Source organism: Oxyura jamaicensis, chromosome 1 (genome assembly GCF_011077185.1).
Source record: "Oxyura jamaicensis isolate SHBP4307 breed ruddy duck chromosome 1, BPBGC_Ojam_1.0, whole genome shotgun sequence".
In the NCBI taxonomy this organism is placed as follows: domain Eukaryota; kingdom Metazoa; phylum Chordata; class Aves; order Anseriformes; family Anatidae; genus Oxyura; species Oxyura jamaicensis.
The window spans coordinates 23,600,284-23,618,618 of NC_048893.1; the positions used below are offsets into that span (position 1 = coordinate 23,600,284).

General features: G+C 35.1%; 1 protein-coding gene across 22 annotated transcripts in view; it reads left to right on the plus strand.

Moving 5' to 3' along the window:
- Positions 1-18,335, plus strand: part of CADPS2 (calcium dependent secretion activator 2) — a 315,235-nt gene that overhangs the window by 277,199 nt on the left and 19,701 nt on the right. For all 22 annotated transcript variants that reach the window (XM_035331849.1, XM_035331889.1, XM_035331938.1 and 19 more), the window contains 4 exons: positions 878-952; positions 4,377-4,460; positions 4,578-4,610; positions 13,104-13,211. In XM_035331849.1, the coding sequence (XP_035187740.1) occupies positions 878-952; positions 4,377-4,460; positions 4,578-4,610; positions 13,104-13,211 (300 nt within the window). The remainder of the gene's footprint in view (positions 1-877; positions 953-4,376; positions 4,461-4,577; positions 4,611-13,103; positions 13,212-18,335) is intronic.

Here is an 18,335-nt window from a genome sequence, read left to right on the forward strand (position 1 = left end):
TTGAACTATGAAGATAGGGTTAGTCTTTACAAGTCACATTTTCTGTGAAGTGGCTATTGGGGACAATCTTTACTGTCAGATAAATGTTTCTAAGGAAGAATTACTGTTTAAATTGATGTGTCTCCTTGACAGAATGGGATCCCTAGTTCCTGTTAATTTGAGGAGGGAACTCTGTAGTATTATCTAAAAAGTCTTTCAGATTTATTTTAAAAGCATTTACTTAAAGGCACCTTCTTTATGAAAAAGACTATGGAGAATGAAGTCTGTTTTATTATGCCTTTTATGGCCTATTAATTTGCTACCATCTATTCTGCTTTGTTGATGAAATTTTAATTTTGCCCTTGCTTGAGCATATTGTAAGATCTGTATAAACTGCAGCTCACTGTGCTAACAGAAAGGCTCTTTTAGGGTGAACAATTGAAGCTCGTTTTATTTCTAGAGGACATTTAAAATAACTTATGAATGAGAGTTGTCAGACATGAAATGCTGTATTAATTAAATCTTATTCTAGTCTTTTTGCTTCTCCAGCTAAACCAACCCTTTAGAAAAAAATACATAGCCACCTTAATTATATAGGAGAAGACAAAAAGTATCCTTCACATTCCTTCGCCTGAATAAGAATAAGAACTCAATTCATCTAAATAATAACCCCATTAGCTGCTTAACTCAACAGTGTACATGGGAAAATTTTCAACACAGAATGTAAGAAAGTGTTGATTGGGTGGATCGTTTTCAAGGGTTTGTTCTTCTGATGTTCAAAATGATAATTTTAAGTAAATCTGATCTGGCAGGGTTATCAGCTTTGTACCATTTATGACTTATGACAAAAGTGTGTGTTCATATACATGATAATGCTTCTTTATCTTTTGAAAAACAGCAACAGTACCATTCAAAAATAGATGACTTGGTCGAAGAAACTGTTAAAGAAATTATTTCACTTCTTGTTTCAAAGGTAAAACAATTAAGATTTTAACTTATAAAAAAGTAGAAAATATCTCTCTAATTACTGAACTTTTAAAATGTCTTTAAGTATTGTACAGGTTTGCTATACACAATGAGCTGGGGGGGGGAGTTGGGGAGGAATAATATGAATTTACGAAATAAAATTTTATAACCCATCTGGTAAAAAAATTCTATGCAACTTCCTAATCAGATAGAACTGGTAAGACATGATTATGTCAATGTTATCTTAGGTAATAGCATGTTCTACTTTTTGTTTAATTTTCCACATTAAAAATTTCTCTCCATCATCAAATAGTATTTAAATTACTTTTATAGAGAGAAATGGACAACATCTAGATTATTGGTATAACCTTTTAATGAGATTTTACTTCACAAACCATTTAATTTAAAATAATATACATTAGTATATGTTGTTACTTCTTCAAATTGTTTTTGCAGGCTTTTTAATATTTAAAAAGAAAATATGTTTGGAGAATACATGAAGAAAACCTAAATAATGTCTTGTGTTACTATAGGACTCCAGTAAAAGTCTTAAGTGCTTAATATAAAAGAAAAAGCTTTCAGTCACTAATTGTTTGAAGGACATGGCGAATAATGACAGAACAGAAACATTTTACAAGATGTTTTGCAATCTGTGAATTACAAATTACCCAGAAATACCTGATTTTCAGAGTAGGAGAAATTAGCCATGCACACATTGTGAGTTAGTGAGAAAAACTAGGACAGTGGTCATATTTTCATTATGCTTTTGTTTTCATTTGTTAGAGCTTGCAGGCAGGGGGCGAGGGGGAGGAAGAATCTCTTTTCAGATTGACCTCCACCACACTTGCACATGAGTTGAAGAGGAAGTTTTTGTAGAATTCTTACAGAAGCAAAATGTGTCCACTTGCTGATAAATGAGTAGAAAAATATACATTTTCTTCTCTAACATGGTGTATTAATGTAAAAATAGCTACAAATGGTTCAACTTGGCAGTTCTGAGATTTATAGTTTGTCATCATTCTGAACAGACCTGTTAAGATTTTTTAGAATTATTGAAGGGGGGTTGGGGGGAGGGGGGTGGTATTTAATCAGAGCAAATTATGCTATTAGAAGTTAATCCTTTTAATATGTTTTTAATATATCTGGAATTACAGAACAAGGAGGAAAATAATTATAGTTCTTCTGGATATACATACAAATTCTAGAGATGATTGCCATCAGTAAAGAGGAATTTGCATTATTAGTTATCACATAGACTATTACAAGAGATTGAAATCTCAGAACAGAAAGCAAATATTTTGTGTCATTGGCTGATCATTAGGAGCTTAACCAATCTCTCCTCACTTGAGATATGAAATGCCAGTGACATCCTGATTGCTTCTGTTCCAAAGTGGAAAGACTCTGAGGAAGGCTGAAGTTTCACTCTTGGTTTTGACCAGGAAAAAAGCACATCAATGTGCGTAATATCCCTGCAAGTTCATTTTTTTTGTCATATATTTTCATTACTCTTTAGTTTTTGTCTCTGTATTATTTCCTTTGTATTCCAGTGGAATAAGTGTTTCAATATTTGTTTTTAGCTGCAAGTCATCTATGGAAATGATGAGTACTTTCACTCCAGTGAGACTCTACTTAGTAAAGATTAGACTGAGAATTTTATATGAAAGACTTGCCAAGCTAAAGAATTTAACAAATGACAGGAATAGCACTAAACAGTGAAACAAAGTGCAGCACGTCTCAGGGTAACCAGTTCAGAGAATCGGAGGTGTAGGCAGAAATGTTCTCAGAGCTTCACAGGTCTGTACAGTGAGATCTCAGAAAACAAGTTTCCAGCTTCATAACTACCGTTTTTATTTAAATGGATGTCCTTGACACTGCAGTGTTTTGATTTCTGATCCTTTGTGATGCACCATTGGAACCATTTGCCATCAATTGGAACCATTTGTTGGCAATGTGGGCACCATGTTGTTTGCAATATTATCCTCTTCCATAGTGGATCTTCGCACAATAAGATTTCACACCCTTTTGCAGAAAGCATCCTTGCCAGTCAGATAAAACAAGTATGGGAGTCTGCAGTGCATGAGCAGTGGCTTCTCACAGACATGCAACAGCAAGGCAGAGAGATGGTATTTGGTCTAATAAAGGAACTGTAATTAAACTGTGCATGGTGTGCGGAAGCAACCACCATTCTCTCTGGTAGCTTGTGATGTGGTTTAATTCCTTGATCAGCGCCTGCATACTAGTGTCTTAATTAATCACTGTAAATATGACAGGTTAGATTGATAAATGACAAATGTAGGCTTGCACTTGCTCCTGCTCCTTGAACTGTTAAGAGCAGGGCTTATTGTAAAGTGATGATCTCAGTTCCTCTGGAGGTGACACTGTTGTGACACTGTTACAGTGCCCATTAACAGCATGCCAGATGGAATTTTGTTCTGTCCTCACACTCATAAAATGATACTCGTGGTTGTGGGAATGACTGTGTTGGAGCAAGGGATGACTTTTAAAACAATCTTTATATAAACTGGAAGGCAATTCATATGTGTAAAATAAATGTGCACGCATACAGTGGCTGACATCCTTTATGTCATACACCATGAATTACTTAAGCAACATAGCTTCACAGGAACATGAGAAAGGGATTTATTTTTATTAAGGCTTTTTGGAAACTTTTAACATTTAGTCTGCAATTAATGCAATTAATAAGAGATTTTTTTTGTCAGAAACAAATTTTGGCAAAAAGATCTTTAGACGCCTCTTGCTTGGGGAGTCCTGCTCCTCAGAGAGTCACGGGTGAAAGCACTGGGGAAAGGAATCCCACCATACCAGAAATGTGGGGCCTACATTTTCTTGCCCCTTGTTGGCCATGCAGCAGTTGTTGCTGTTGCTGAAGATGCGCTGACAGAACTCACTAGTGCAATTACACTTCTGGATGAAATCAGCGCTGGGTTTCTTTTCAATAACAAAGATGAGAGGAACTTGATACTGAGATAATCAGCTTTAACAATTGTGTTCCATCATCTTTGAAACTGTGATCATAGAAACTGTGGTCCTAGAAAATAGGGTATTTTCTACCCAGAATACACACTCCTGTATTTAACCTGTACCACTCCTGGGTACACACACTCCTGTATTTAACCATGCAGTATAGGGACAGCAAAGTGGTATGGGTTTTTAAGAAAAAAGTGGGGTTTGGTTTCTAGTTCTGCAGTGGTTAAACAGTCATTTCTATCAGCTGGATCATCAAGGAAGCTGAAAAAATAATGTTCTCCATGATTTCAGCACTTTGTGTGACAGAAAGTGATCAAATTGTTGATCAAATCAGTTTGCTTTGTTGAACAGGAGACGTTTGAGGAAGAAAAACTCACATTCTCATTCAAAATATTAACTTCTCACATTGTGCATTTGGCTTTTGCTCTGTGCTTTTCCTCCAGGTTGTTTCAGTGTTAGAAGGTGTGCTGTCTAAATTGTCGAGATATGATGAAGGCACTTTCTTTTCATCATTAGTTTCATTCACGGTAAGTGTTTGAATTTACAGTCCTTCTGTTCTTTCTGTGCATGATTCTAAAATTGCACACAATCTGTAGTAGTAAGCACTTACTGTGTGTTGTTGTTTTATTTTTAATTTTCTAAAGGTGAAAGCAGCTGCAAAATATGTTGACGTTCCTGTAAGTACAACCTTTTTTTTTTTTTTTTTTTTCCAGTGTTAATAATAATTCAAAAAATAGGGGGTTTGTTAGCCCACAATTTTTTTGTTGACATTTTGCTTTCCTACAGAGATTCATTATAGCTTTACACAGGGTATTTAAACAACCACTACAACACTCAGAGGGCATTTCATTTCCCTTAAGCAATGAGTAACTCTCAAAGCAAAGCTTAGAAAGGTTATTCTCAATGCACTTTTTCAGTTGTGGAAGAGTGAGGATTGTAACCTAGATACTCTTTTGTGGGGGTCTTTCCATCATTTGGATACATTTTTCAATTGTGGAGGATAAGCAACAAGTAAAAGCATCATCCTTGAATATCCATTATTCATTAATTTCTTACTTTAGGGCCCAATCTGGTTTATTTAATCCCTTGCTTGATAAATCGCTTTTTGATTTACTGTTGTTTATGCAATGTTTCTGGGGTATGAATAAAAACCAAAAAGGGTTGCTGTTGGACCTATTTTACACATAAAAACAAAATTCAGCTATTAGAATATTTTCATTACAGTATTATAGATAAATTGTTTTTCTACAATAAATCATGGAAATTATCAGACAAATATTGTCAATATCACTTGCAAAAATATTCCTTGTTCTCTCACAAATCTGTGTTCTCACCGATTTTAACGTGATTCTAAGACAATCATATTTGCCAAGCATAGGAAAAAATTGTTAAAATTATATTAATGATGTTACATAAATACAGTTACAATCATAGAACCCCAGACACACTACGCTAGTTGGTTGCTAGAAATTCTTTCAACAATTCTATACTCTCTCTTCCTCTCCCTCCTCATCATATATTTGCACGTATGGAAGTGGCTTAAATGTGATCACAGTAGGTCCAGGATTGAATACTTCTAAAAATGTTATTCTGTGCTTGGAATTCAATTCCTTTTAGTGATAGAAGGGTTATAAGTTAAAGTGCAGCCCTCTCATTCGGTATAGTTTCAAATATGTGCGAAATTGCACTTTCTTAAATGACTGTGTTCTGCCCCCGTACCACACCTCAATTCACTGGTTCACCTTAGAGTTGTCCTTGGGGTCTTGGAAATTGGTGGATCTAGGGAAGAATGGGTTGGGGGCCAAAGGAATGTTGAGGATTTTTGTTTGTTTGTTTGTTTGTTTAAGTGTGTGAATTCAACAGAATTTTTTATCTTTGATTCCAGGCTGAATATTTGTCAAAGAGGGAAAAATGTGCTGTTTTGTAGTGAAATGAGAAGAAGTTAACTTTTAAAATAGACAAGAGATGTTAGGAGAAAATGAAAGTAGTACTGAGCAGAATGTTTTAGAGATCAGGATGAGAGGGAAAGGGGATACAAAAAGTGAAAGGTAAATCAAAATAGAAGTAAAGGATTAAGAAAGAAGGACATTCTTGGATGGTTCTTGGTCATTTCAAGGAGAAGGTTAATTGTATTAATACAGGCAACTTAGACATAAAGTTTTGTGACACAAGGATGGCATTCTTCAGCTTCTCAGGGTCAGGATGGGAAATGTGGACTCAGACTTGCAGTTTGTTTGACAGATAATTTTGCAAAATTGTTCAGTGTTGCTATTCATCTTTCTGTTCATTAATCTTTCCAGAAAATTGTGAATAAATCCATTAATATATATATATATATCTTTTGGTTTTAACCTGTTTAAGAAATCGTTCAACATAAGTCTCCATTTTTCAGAATGCTCTTTCAGGAAGTGGTATGTGCACAGTCACAAGGAACTCTCATTGTTTTCCCCAACCACAGTGTATAGGGATATATGAACACTATGTCTGGTTTAGTAACTGAAATACCAACAGAAATATTAGGAACAGTGCAAAACAACCCAGACTAAGAAGAGCAGTGACAATGATAGTTTATGATTTCCTAAAAACAATAATGGAAAGATCTAGTTGCTATTATGCTGTTTTTGTTGGTAATTGTCACAGTATGCTATGCTCTGAGGTGAAAGAAATAGTAGCCACTGTGCAGGTAAAACAAGCCAAATGTTTGGAGAAAAATAGCACAAACATTACAAATATTAGCTTTACATCAAGGATGCAATTTGTTCTCGTGTTAATGTTCTGCTCTGTTGTTTGAGAATACAGGAGCTGATTTAGATTACATTAAAAAAAAACAAAACAAAACTCTCACAAATCTGATATAACTGTTAGTTTTTCCTAAAGCCCAAGCAGTCATTAGGAGATGCAGAAGTAAAACCTATTTTTTTTTCTTTCTTTAACGTTCTGTTCATATAGCCAATTAATTAATGAGAATAGGGAAAGAATGCAGTACAAATGAGGGCAAAAATATGTATTAATCTCAAATTAATCTCTATTCCTAAATCATTTGGTTAATTTCATTGTGTTCAGTTTCTCATCACATAAGTCAGTTTTGCACACAAATAAATGTGTATATAGCTCGTCATTTCTATACACATTTGCTTCATTTACAAATATAACAAGAGCAATTACTTATACAAATTGAGCATCCAGTTACATGCATATTTATATACTTCTTTTTGTTCAGAAAGGTATGTTTAAATCCCTTTGTAGGAGCTAGTAATCTATGCCAGTCATTTAGAGGGCACAGAAGGAACCTAATCCTCCCGCACTCCATGTAGGCCACCTGTCATACCAAGTGCACAGAGGCCATTTGAAGGACCCAGGGCTGACAGCAGTGCACAACTCGCACAATGCCAGGCCTCTTACTCTGCTGTTGCCTTTATGCAGCGATCAAAGGTATGAAAAGGGGCCTCACACATGTGCCAGCATTTGACTTATGGGGTCCCGTAGCGGCCAAATTAGGAACTCTGCCTCCTACCAGGCAGATACACATCAGGACCTTCCAGACACCTCCATTTCCAAATATCACACTTGTACTGCACTGCCTATTTGGCTGGTTTTAAGAAGCAAGCAACTTTTGTGTGAAATGGGTGTTTGTTAAGGTGTGGACATCCTGTGCCATTCATTTTTTAAGCAGGATTTAGTTGGAGACTTCTGTTTAAAAATAAAGAGCACAGAATAGTCATCTTCTCATGCTCAGTGCTTCTCCTACCATCCTCCTCCTCTGTATACCCAAACCTGGGAACCATCCCCTCTGCTTTTAAACCCATAAAAACAAGCTATTGCATAATTGGAAGGAAAGCTCTCATCTCTTTTAAGTCAGCAGTGTTTCTGAGATACCTCTTAAATGGAAATCAGAAGGACAGCTGCTAATGCATCAGAAAGTTAAAATAACATATCAGAACATTGTTACTGGGAAAAAAAAAAAAAAAAAAAAAAAAGAAAAAAAAAGTTTAATATCAGATTTTCTTGTAGTAGCTATAAAATATTGAAGATCTTTTATAGTACAGTATCCTGGTGCAAACCCTTTCACACCTCTGTTGCCCTGTGGTTTCATTGAAACTTTGCATAGATGAAAAAGTGTTTGCATAAACACTTGAAGAATCACAGCTTAAGTTCTGCAGGGCAGTTGTCTCTTAAATACACACCTTAGCCCTTGCCAAGGTTGCTTTTTTAATCTACAAGAAGATACGTGACAGACGGGGAAAATGCATCGCACTTTTTGCATTTAAGTACAATAGTATTTTTCATAACCATGTAAGAATAAAATGCTACCTTTATAATTAACCAATTATACAAAGCTTCCTGCCTGGCTCAGGCATTTTGATGTGTAAGAAATGAAGGAAATGGGGATCTTGTCATTGAGTACAAGTAGTTTCTATTCCAAAAATATGTTAATGAATTCTCTCATTCAAAAGCACAAGTGATGAGCCTTGAGTATTTAGATGAGAAATTTCAGGCAGTGAAATTTTCCAATGTGCTCTTTCATTAGGTGGTGGACACTTAATAAGGAGCTCCTGTGTTTCTCACAATAGCCCCCTCCAGCTCATCACTCCTTTTCATTTCATTGTTATGTCCGCATTGTGGTTAAAACGCCTCCCTCCAGCATGCAGGGGAGGGGAAAAGGGGCAGAGAGGAGAGCAAACACAAAATAAGAAGAAGTTTGTTATTATATAGTTGGCCCGTAACATCTGTTCTCATCTTTGAAAAATGAATGCTTTGACAGGATAGCAACTCGAAGACTACATTTCTGTTTTGGTAACATCAAGAGTAGAAGTATGCTTAATATTTTCTGATACTAAAAGATGTGCTGCGGCAAATGCCAGAGAGTAAACATCATACAAGTATTTATAAATGTGCATGGTTTTTATTGGCATTCATGGCAAACTTGCATTATAGAGATAAAATTTAAGTGTATCTCTCCTATGGGAAAAAGCTACTATTAGCAGCAGTATTAAACTTGTTGCAGACCTTTCAGCAGCAAAATATTTGAGTATCCAGAACTCAAGGCAAAGCAGCATTACTTTTGACCAGATGCCCCATCACCAGTGGGAGCATGTGCATCATTCATACTATAGTTTCTACATCACATTTGAAAATTGAATAAAGTTTTTTAAAATTTGTCTCCCTGTTAAATAGACACTATGATAGTGTTTTCTTGTTTAATGGTAAAAGCTGTTTCTTCTTTATTTGAATTTGTCATTATGAAAAAGTGACTGTCGATCTGGACCCACCTACCAGTGAATAGTAAAAGAGACAACCTGCACCTGTGGGATTAGGTGTAGCAGCAGGAAGTAAGAGCACTTGCAGTATATAATTAAGAAGGATTTTTTTTTTTCCCAAACAGCATGTTCATCTTGCCAGGTTAACTAGTGATTAACCCTAAAAAAGAATGTGCTGAAGCCTACACCCTTGTTTAAACTCATTCACTTGCCAGTGTATTCAGTTACTTGTGTAACCAGCGACAAAGTAACCCTATTTACAACTCTTCATTTCCTGGTATTTTATTTGATGTCTTTGTGTTTCCAGTTTCTCCATTCATCTCTTTGTTTGGTTCTCTTTCATTTTCAGATGGGCAAAACATCTTGTCTGTGGTTCTGAATAAAACAAACCTACAATAACTTTTTATCTATCATTCAAAAAAAAAAAAAAAACTTTTTTTTTTTTTTTCATGGGGAAGTTTTTAGACAAAATGCATTTCTAAAAACTTATCCAGATAAACATACCAGGCTAAATTTTTCTCCCAAAGATGTGTAAATAACTCTCTCACATTAACTCCTGCAAATGTTCTGCCAGAGATTCAAAGGAGCAAAATCTTATTTTTTGAGTGTATAAGTGTAAGTGTATAAGTGTATAAGTGTATAAGTGTATTGGATTGCTTAAGATCTGTCTGATATTAGTAGTGAAAAGTCTGATATTAGTCTGTCTGATATTAGTAGCTGTGACAGCTACTTAAAGTATATCTCAGTTTGTATTTTAAGGTACACCCAATTGCTTTATTATTATTATTATTTTATGTTAGCCTGTTTCTTTTCTTCTGAAACTTAATAAACCAAAATAGTAGAAGAATGATAGGGTCATGTAATCAGAGATTCACTTCTAATATATAATCCCTATGGGAAAAAAAGAAAAAAAAAAAAAAAAAAAAAAGGTAAAACATTAACTATATAGCACTATTCCTGTTTTGGTGCTTATAGTAGCTTTCTTTTCTTCTTTCACATGTTTAGAGAAAACAAATAAAATCTTTGATTCCTGTATAGAGAGATAATGAAATATTTGATATACTCTTGGTTCATTCAATGTTTACAGTGTTTCATCTGCCATAAGCAAGATGGTTAGCTTGCAGTGATTTCAGTGAGTTTTTAAGACAGAAAGTCATACTGTTAGAATATTGGTACTCTTCCTTATCCAGACATTTCTACTGTAGGCAGACACTGTTTAATAGGAAAATTAATTTTTTTTTTTCCACAGCAATTTCAAAGATAATTATCCTGCACACATTAAAGAAGGATGAAGTGTTTTAAAGAACTGTAATTCTAATTGGTAAATGTCACCAGCTGTTGCAGTTACTCTTACTTGTGTATATTCTTTTAATGATTACACTCCTGTGCCACAAGATACATGAAAATATATTCACTAGGTGTGAAATTCCCATATGTCACAGCTTCAAGACTAGGTAAACATCTCAAAGATAAGGGGAGAGTTGATGCTGATGGGAAATGTTATTTTTCTAGCTTTGGCTGTCTGCAAGACAAACATTTTTTTATTGAACTTAGTAAAAGAAAAAATTGTGTGAATTGGAGAACCAGTAGGTTTTAGCATTCAGTGGAAGATTCATTTTTATATTTAAATATGTATCTCCAAGAATTATAAAAAAGTATTCATTTGTTAGATTATCTCTTTCACCCACCCTCTGAGATTTCAAAATATTTTCCCATTGTCTCTCCAAGTTAAAACTAATCTAATTCCTATAAATTTCCTATGAGGTTTTAGAAAGTACATGACATTTCAGCTCTGGTCATATTCTTTTGTACCATCACAAACAGTATACTGAGGGAATATATGTATCTTTCTGTTTTCACTTGTAATTTAGTTTCATTTAAAAATATTTCTGTCAACTTTTTATGAAGGCGGCACATTTTTATGACTGAAATTCCTTGATTTCCATGAACCTTTTTTTTTTTTTTTTTTTTATCAGAGAACAATTTTATCTGTTGTTGTTTTACATTTTTATTTCTGTGTTTAGGATCAAGGTTTGTATCTCAGATTAAATATAAATGGTACTGCTTTCCTCTTAAGAGTTTCATGTAGGCAGCTGTATGTGTAGTATAAGATTTTTAACTGAACTTTCATTGACTCTGGAATGACCAATGTAAATGTGCAGAACATGTTAAGCTTTTCAGTGTGAATTTTGGAGATGCTAGGATCATTAAACCAGGCCATCATTCCAGATTTAACTATTATTTTTAAGAAATCAAGCTGTCATTCATGCAAATTAGTAAAAGAAAAAGTAAAGCTTATTTTGGATCATACTCATGGTAGATCCAAGTAAAAGAGACAAAGTTCACGATCCAGGAGGTTTCATTCACTGCAGTTTTGAGAGGAGAATGCTTTCATCCTGTTAATTCAGTGGCAGTTTTTGGACAGGTAACAGTTTGGGCATGTTACATGTTTCCTTCTCTTTTGTGCTCATACCTGTTTATGTACATTATATATGTTGCATACATGAGAATAAAGAATGAGAAAAATGAAGTCCACTTCTAAACTAAAAGGCAAGCCTTACTATGAAATATGTGTAAATATGTTAACTATATCACTCTGTTTGTGCATATAGGTCTTTAAAATATGCTGAGTATTTTACTTTTACAGCTTTGTATCTACCTGTTTTGAGACACTAACAGCTTCTGAGAAAAAAAGTGATGACTTATACCTTGGAATTCGGGGACTGAACACAGCTGCCTTTATTCTCCTTTACTAGAGCTCTTTGATAATCTATATAGAATCTGAATCTGAATCCTTTATAAATAGCTTTGTGCTAAAACTTACTGTAAAGTAAGCTATAAAATGTAGCCTTCTTTTGCCTACCATGAACTTAAAAACCAAACAAACAATTGCTATTTGGGAGCAAAAGATACTTTTAAAAGATGCTTCCTGACACAGAAGACTTTCCAAAATGCTTATGCTCAGTTTTGGTTCCTGTTAGAGAAAGGTGAGCTCCTGACCAACTCAGCATATGCTACTAGGAAAAAGGACGTTGCAGGCTATCAGGATAAGGGTTTAGTGTGAAAAAATAATAAATAAATAAATAAATAAATAAAAGTGGATACAGAGGTCCAGAAATCCCAACTAGGTAGGAAAGAGCAGCTGCAGCAACCATTCTAGATGGTCTGACATAGGTGCAGCATTTCTTGACCTCTCCTGTGTTTAAGAGTGTGGTATGAAAATTACGCCTACTCTGCTACTCCTAATGACATGGATTGATGCAAGAAGGGATGTATTTCAGTCCTTGCTCCTTTCCTAGTCATCCTCTGAGCTGACTATGCTAGTGCAACAGTTTCAGAAAAACAGGGCTACTCTCATACCAACATTTTTGTGCCATTGTCACCCATTTGCTTTCAGTGAAGTGCTTGAACTTTGTATCAAAATTAGTCAAACCTAACCTCAAATACAAAATTCAGCTGTACATTGAAACCAAATGGCAACAAATCTGAGGCAATGCAAAAGGAACTCTGTGGTGTTTTTTAACCATTTTCTGAATGTGATAGCAGAATGGACCTTGAGGGTGGGATAGTTATAGCAGCCTCACCAAGGACAAAGGGGAAGATGTCCAAGTTTGCCATTGTTATGACAAGAATCAAGACTTCATTCTTGATTCACATATGGCAAAGCCGGTTTATGACTGAAAGCATTCACAAGTTCTAACATTGAGAACTTTACCAATAGTGAACCCTCCTGGACTTGGTAATTAACTCAGAATTTACAGCAGGTTTAGTAAATGCTGTTTTTACAAATATGAGCATTGTAGTATAATCTCAGTTTTTATTATAACCATGTATAACTTCTTATAGGTCTCAGTTGTGTGGTCTTTCTGTTTCCATTCCCCACTACTCTATGCCCTTGCTTTGTCTCCACAGAAACCCGGCATGGATCTAGCAGATACCTACATTATGTTTGTTCGACAAAACCAGGATATACTTCGAGAAAAGGTCAATGAGGAAATGTATATAGAGAAGTTATTTGATGTAAGTAACTCCCCTGGTATCACTACTACACTAGAGTGTATAAGCTGTATTTTGATGATATTCAACAAGCCATTTGTATGTTCTTCCTTGTTGATTTTTTTCTTTTGCATTTTATTTATTGTCTTCACCTATCAAGCGTGGCCTTTCTTTATTTTCTGCATAGAAATTTTAAGGGCTAGAAGGTATGTTAGAAGTTTGTTATTTGAAATAGTCATTTTTTTCCAGTGTGAGTAGTCCAATTTTATTTTTCAGTTTTGAATTTGTTAATGGAAAGAATTGGATTGGTGTAGTTTGTGGACTCCGTTACAGAGTTAATTTCCCTAAATAAGGAACTTCTACATATCTCTGCTTGTTTGCATACAGAAAGAGGCCAGCTATGCCAGGTGTATCCATGGGTTTTACTGGTACTAACATGGAACAACTTTTGGAATTTTTCTTTATGGTATTTTTAGTTGAAACTATTAAGGTCTTAAAGTTTACTGTTAATTGAATAGTTGAATTCCTATTCAAAATTTTGATCCTGCTTCTTCATAATTCTCTTCCTCATCCTCGAGGCCCACACATTGGCAGCCGACTCTGTGTCTTTGTACTAATTTTCCTCAGCTTCTATACTAACATCTGTAGCCTCCCTCCAGCCATTCCTCTACCTTGATTTGCCCTCTTTTCGTTAGAAACAATCACCTACTTACTCTACCACAATTTTCCTCTTATGAGGTTCTCCTATAAGGCCACTAGCATCACTCCTGGGCATATTTCTCCTTAATCAAGTTCTGACCACTAATTTATGGTGGTCAGAAAGTATGTCTTTTTCTGACTTGCCTGAAGCAGAAACTTTGGGTGAAATTGTATCAAATTTTTGCATAAATTCAAAGCACTACACATGTAAAATCTAGTTAAAAGTTATTTTATTATAAACTTGAATCAATTTACGTGACAATTATATCAGTCACTTATAATTATGCAGGAATTCAAACATGGAAACACGTCATCTCTGACACTGTGCAATGCAATCCATTGCAAAACAAATTCTGGAATATAATACACACTTCAAAATGTATTTATTTGTGTGTCATCTCCTAAGTATTTTAGAAAGCTTTGCTGGCAGTTTCATTTAATTATGCAAGTTACAGCAAATGTTTTCATAACAGCAATTCACAGCCTTTACTGTGACACTACAGTTGTGGCAGTCACAGAAGGTCCCATAACATAGACTCTCAGCCATGGTATGTCATGTCAGTGTTTGTTGTTTGTTAGACTGGGTGGTCAAAATGAGATTTATCTCTCAGATTTTATATTTCCAGACGCTCCCAGGCAGCTTTACAAAAAAAAAAAGTATCATCTGTTTTAATAAGCTAAGTGCTAATATGTGTGAAAAGAATGATTTTATAAAAGCTTTGATGCCCTGCAGGGGTAGAAAAATTATCATCCATCCAGCTGGCACCTTCACAAAGTACTAAAACCATATTAGCAACTTCTGCTTCAGTTTGCTTTTGCACTGAATCTGCAAGCATATGTTTCATTTTCAAGTTTCTATTTTTTGTTTTTCTTTGGGGTTATTTTTGCTTATGTTGTAATTTTCTGAATGTTAATAAAATTATGTGCCTAAGGCCAAGTCTAACTCTCACTGGAGAGACCACATTGACTTTGTTGATGTAATGGAATTGGACCAAGCCTTAGGCTACGTCCACAGCAGTAAACCAAACAGGGCCAGGGCAGAGGCCTGAGAACTAGCAAGTGATCATCTGTATCATTATAGTTCCTATCTACCAAAATTGTGACATGATTTTGGGTTAGGCTAACCATCACTAACCCAAGAGCCTTGGTACTATTGGAGTTAACATGGGACGAGGACCTCTTCCAAGTTTTACTCCAGCAATGAAGCTTTTTAACACAAGGAAACATTTCTGTATTGGTTGCAAGCCATGACATACCATTTGCCTTAGAGACACAAAGCCATTCCTGTCCTCTTCTATTCAGAAGTATGCATCATATGTTGTCATGACCAGTGGTTATTGCTGCAAGGAGAGAAAAAAGATGTACATGGTTCTTGAAGCATAATGAGTATTATGTGTATCACATATCTATCTGTACCTTTAGTTTTCTTCAGATATGGCAGTATCACATTTCTACATAAGATCACACTAGGACATAATCAATGAGACAGAATCAGACAAATGCACTAATATATAGGTAAGTTCATAGCATATGAAAATTAAAACAAAGGCATCTCACTGTGTAAACTCACCTTTCCCAAAATTAATTCAGATTTATAATTGTGTAACTGAGCAAGAATTTGCACATGATTTTGGAAGGTTTTGTGTTTGTTTTACCTCCTTAATTAGTGACATAACAAAACCTAGATAGTGTTTATAAATTCAATTTTATCAAGTTATATTTCAATAGAAAGCATAAAATATATTGAAGTTCCTATGTAAATATACTTCAAGCCATTTGACTGGCTGCAGTTGTATATCACTATTGGTTTCCCCATAAAATGTACAGTATCTCTATCAGATAAGAAATCATCAGGCAAGCAAAGCAGGAAAAATGCATGTCTGTGTTTCAACCACTGAAAAATCTGGAAAACCCTTGGTTTTCCAGAATAACCAAAACATTCAAAAAAAAAAAAAAAAAAGAAACAAAAAAGACTATTCTGAATACCAGACATGATCGCTACTAATATAGATGAGATCAGACCTTGGATAGGATTTTAATCCAAAAATGTATGCCTACCAATTATTCATTCATGAATTTCATTGGCTTGATTTAGGGCTGCTGTGTGCTAACAGCTATTACAGCAACCAAGAACATGGGATGTCTACCATATGAAGTAATGGCAAAAATACAGGCACTGTTTTGTGGTGGTGCTTGAGAAGCCTGGAAAAGTATTGCCATGCTATACAAAATATGAACATTTGGAATGGAATTTAAACTTGTGCTATAAATTTTTAAATATGAGAGAGATGCTCAAATCTCCAGGGAACTTTGAAAGAAGACTAGGCTGCAGTTTTTCTCTGCACCATTTTCAACCATTCAAATCCTATTCTTCAGGGCCTTTGTTGATCATGCCGCAGAACCCATGAGGTTACTTTTTTCTTCTCTTTCCTCTGAATTACTTGCTTCTGGTTGCATTTCATTCTTCACTTCCTCAGGAATGGGTGTAGACAGCATTCAGGACAATGTGGTTTGGTGCACCAGAGGTCAGTGTGCCATCCTCTTGTTCTCCAACTTCATCACCAGCTTTGTAGTCACAAAGAATTCTTTGCTTGGTCAGATTGTCAAAGGTTGTTAGGGCTTTCTGTTTTCCTGTTGTGAGACATGGCCCTCTTCCTAGGATCAGCTGGGAATTTTACCTACCAAATTCCTTCCCAACACAGAAAATTATGCTCTCGTCTCATCTGTAGCAGTTTACAGTTGGTGGGTAGGAGAGGGAGGGAGAAGGGAGATGTTGATTGTTTGTTTTTTACACTGCAGATTTTAAAGAGCACTAGCAAAGTTTTGTAATGTGTTGTATGTGTGGATGATCTGCAGCACCTCTGGCTTAAATGTCTGTTCCATGTTTGTGATTCCTGAAGGGTTAATTCAGCGATCCATATGATTCCTTCCAATCCCATATGCCACTGGAGCAATCTAAAACAATGAAGTTACAATGGGACAAGTTTATGTCTCTAAGAAACTCAAATAAAGCAAATATTTTCTACCATTAATGCTGCAGAAACTCAGGCAGAATCAGTGTACAGCAACCAAACCATAAAGACAGGCACTCTGTGTTTGTTTAATGCTTTAGATTTGTAATTATGGTTAAAAGCATCATCCACTGATATATTTTCTTTTGAAGTCTAATAATTTAAACCAAGATGCGATTTTTTAAAATAATATTTAATAAAATGTTTTAGAAATAAATTTACACTTCTCAAAAACTAGTTTATAAATCTTTTCAGAAAAGGCCATATTAGTAGTATTTGGTGAATGGGAAAATGAAAAACCTAGGATAAATATAAAATACTACTAATTTAAAGAAGCCCCCTCTTATTTATAAAGGTAATCTGCATGATGGATGATGTAAGAACATTTGTGCTCTGTATCTGGTCACAGAATTATCGGATGTAAAAAATATCCAACATTAAATTTCCCATGGAGCTTGGTTCAACACTATCAAAATCAATGGAGTTTTACTGTTAACTGCAATAAAAGCAGCACTATGTCCATAAACATGTCAGGTTATCATCACTGCCTAGACTTAAATTCATGTTGCTACCTGAATTTTTAAAATGAGACTAATAAGTCTCCCTATTCCTGAGCATTTTAAATGACAAAATGACATCAAACTTACAAATTAAAAACTGTTTTCTTTACAATAAAATTGGATTTGGCTATCAAGCCTCACTTAAAAAAAAAATATGCATAAAACACTGTATAAATCACTGATGTAATACTTCCTGTAGTAATGTAAACTTCCTAAGTGCTACTTGGGTAGATTCTCAATTTCTTGTACTTGTTAATTGCACCTGAAGAATGGATATTATTGTCCTTTCAAACATTTTCCCTTTAAAATAGTCTTGGTTTATTTGCCATTAAGAGCATTATCTTATAGGTTATGTTTGTGTTGGGTCTGTCATGAAAAACTTATCGTGTAAACAGATGTATGATTCTAATTTTAAGACTACATATGTAATGAACTTTTATGCAATAGTTGCTTGCTACATTAAGAAACAAAGAATGATTTAAGGGAACCATTTTAACCCATCAATGTTTAATCACTGATGCAACTTAAGAATTTTCCACTTTATTTAGGCTTTAATTTCTGGGAAAACTCTGCATAAGCCTACCATAAATACACAAAGTAGTCAGTGCTCACCCCAAAAAGGTTGGCATTGGCAAGCAGGTCACCTAGTTAGCTTGTAAATTATGGCACCTGTTAGCAGATGTCAACTTTGTCCCTGTTGCCTCATCTCTTACAGGTGTTAAACTGGTGTGGTGTGATTGACCAGTCCTGTTGGCTTCACAGGGACTGCTCATGTATGTGACTGTCCTCGGGACTGTGACATCTTTATGAATAGTATAAATGCTTAAGCGCTTCAGATGTCCATAGCTGCTTTTGTCTTCTACATTTCAAAAGTCCAG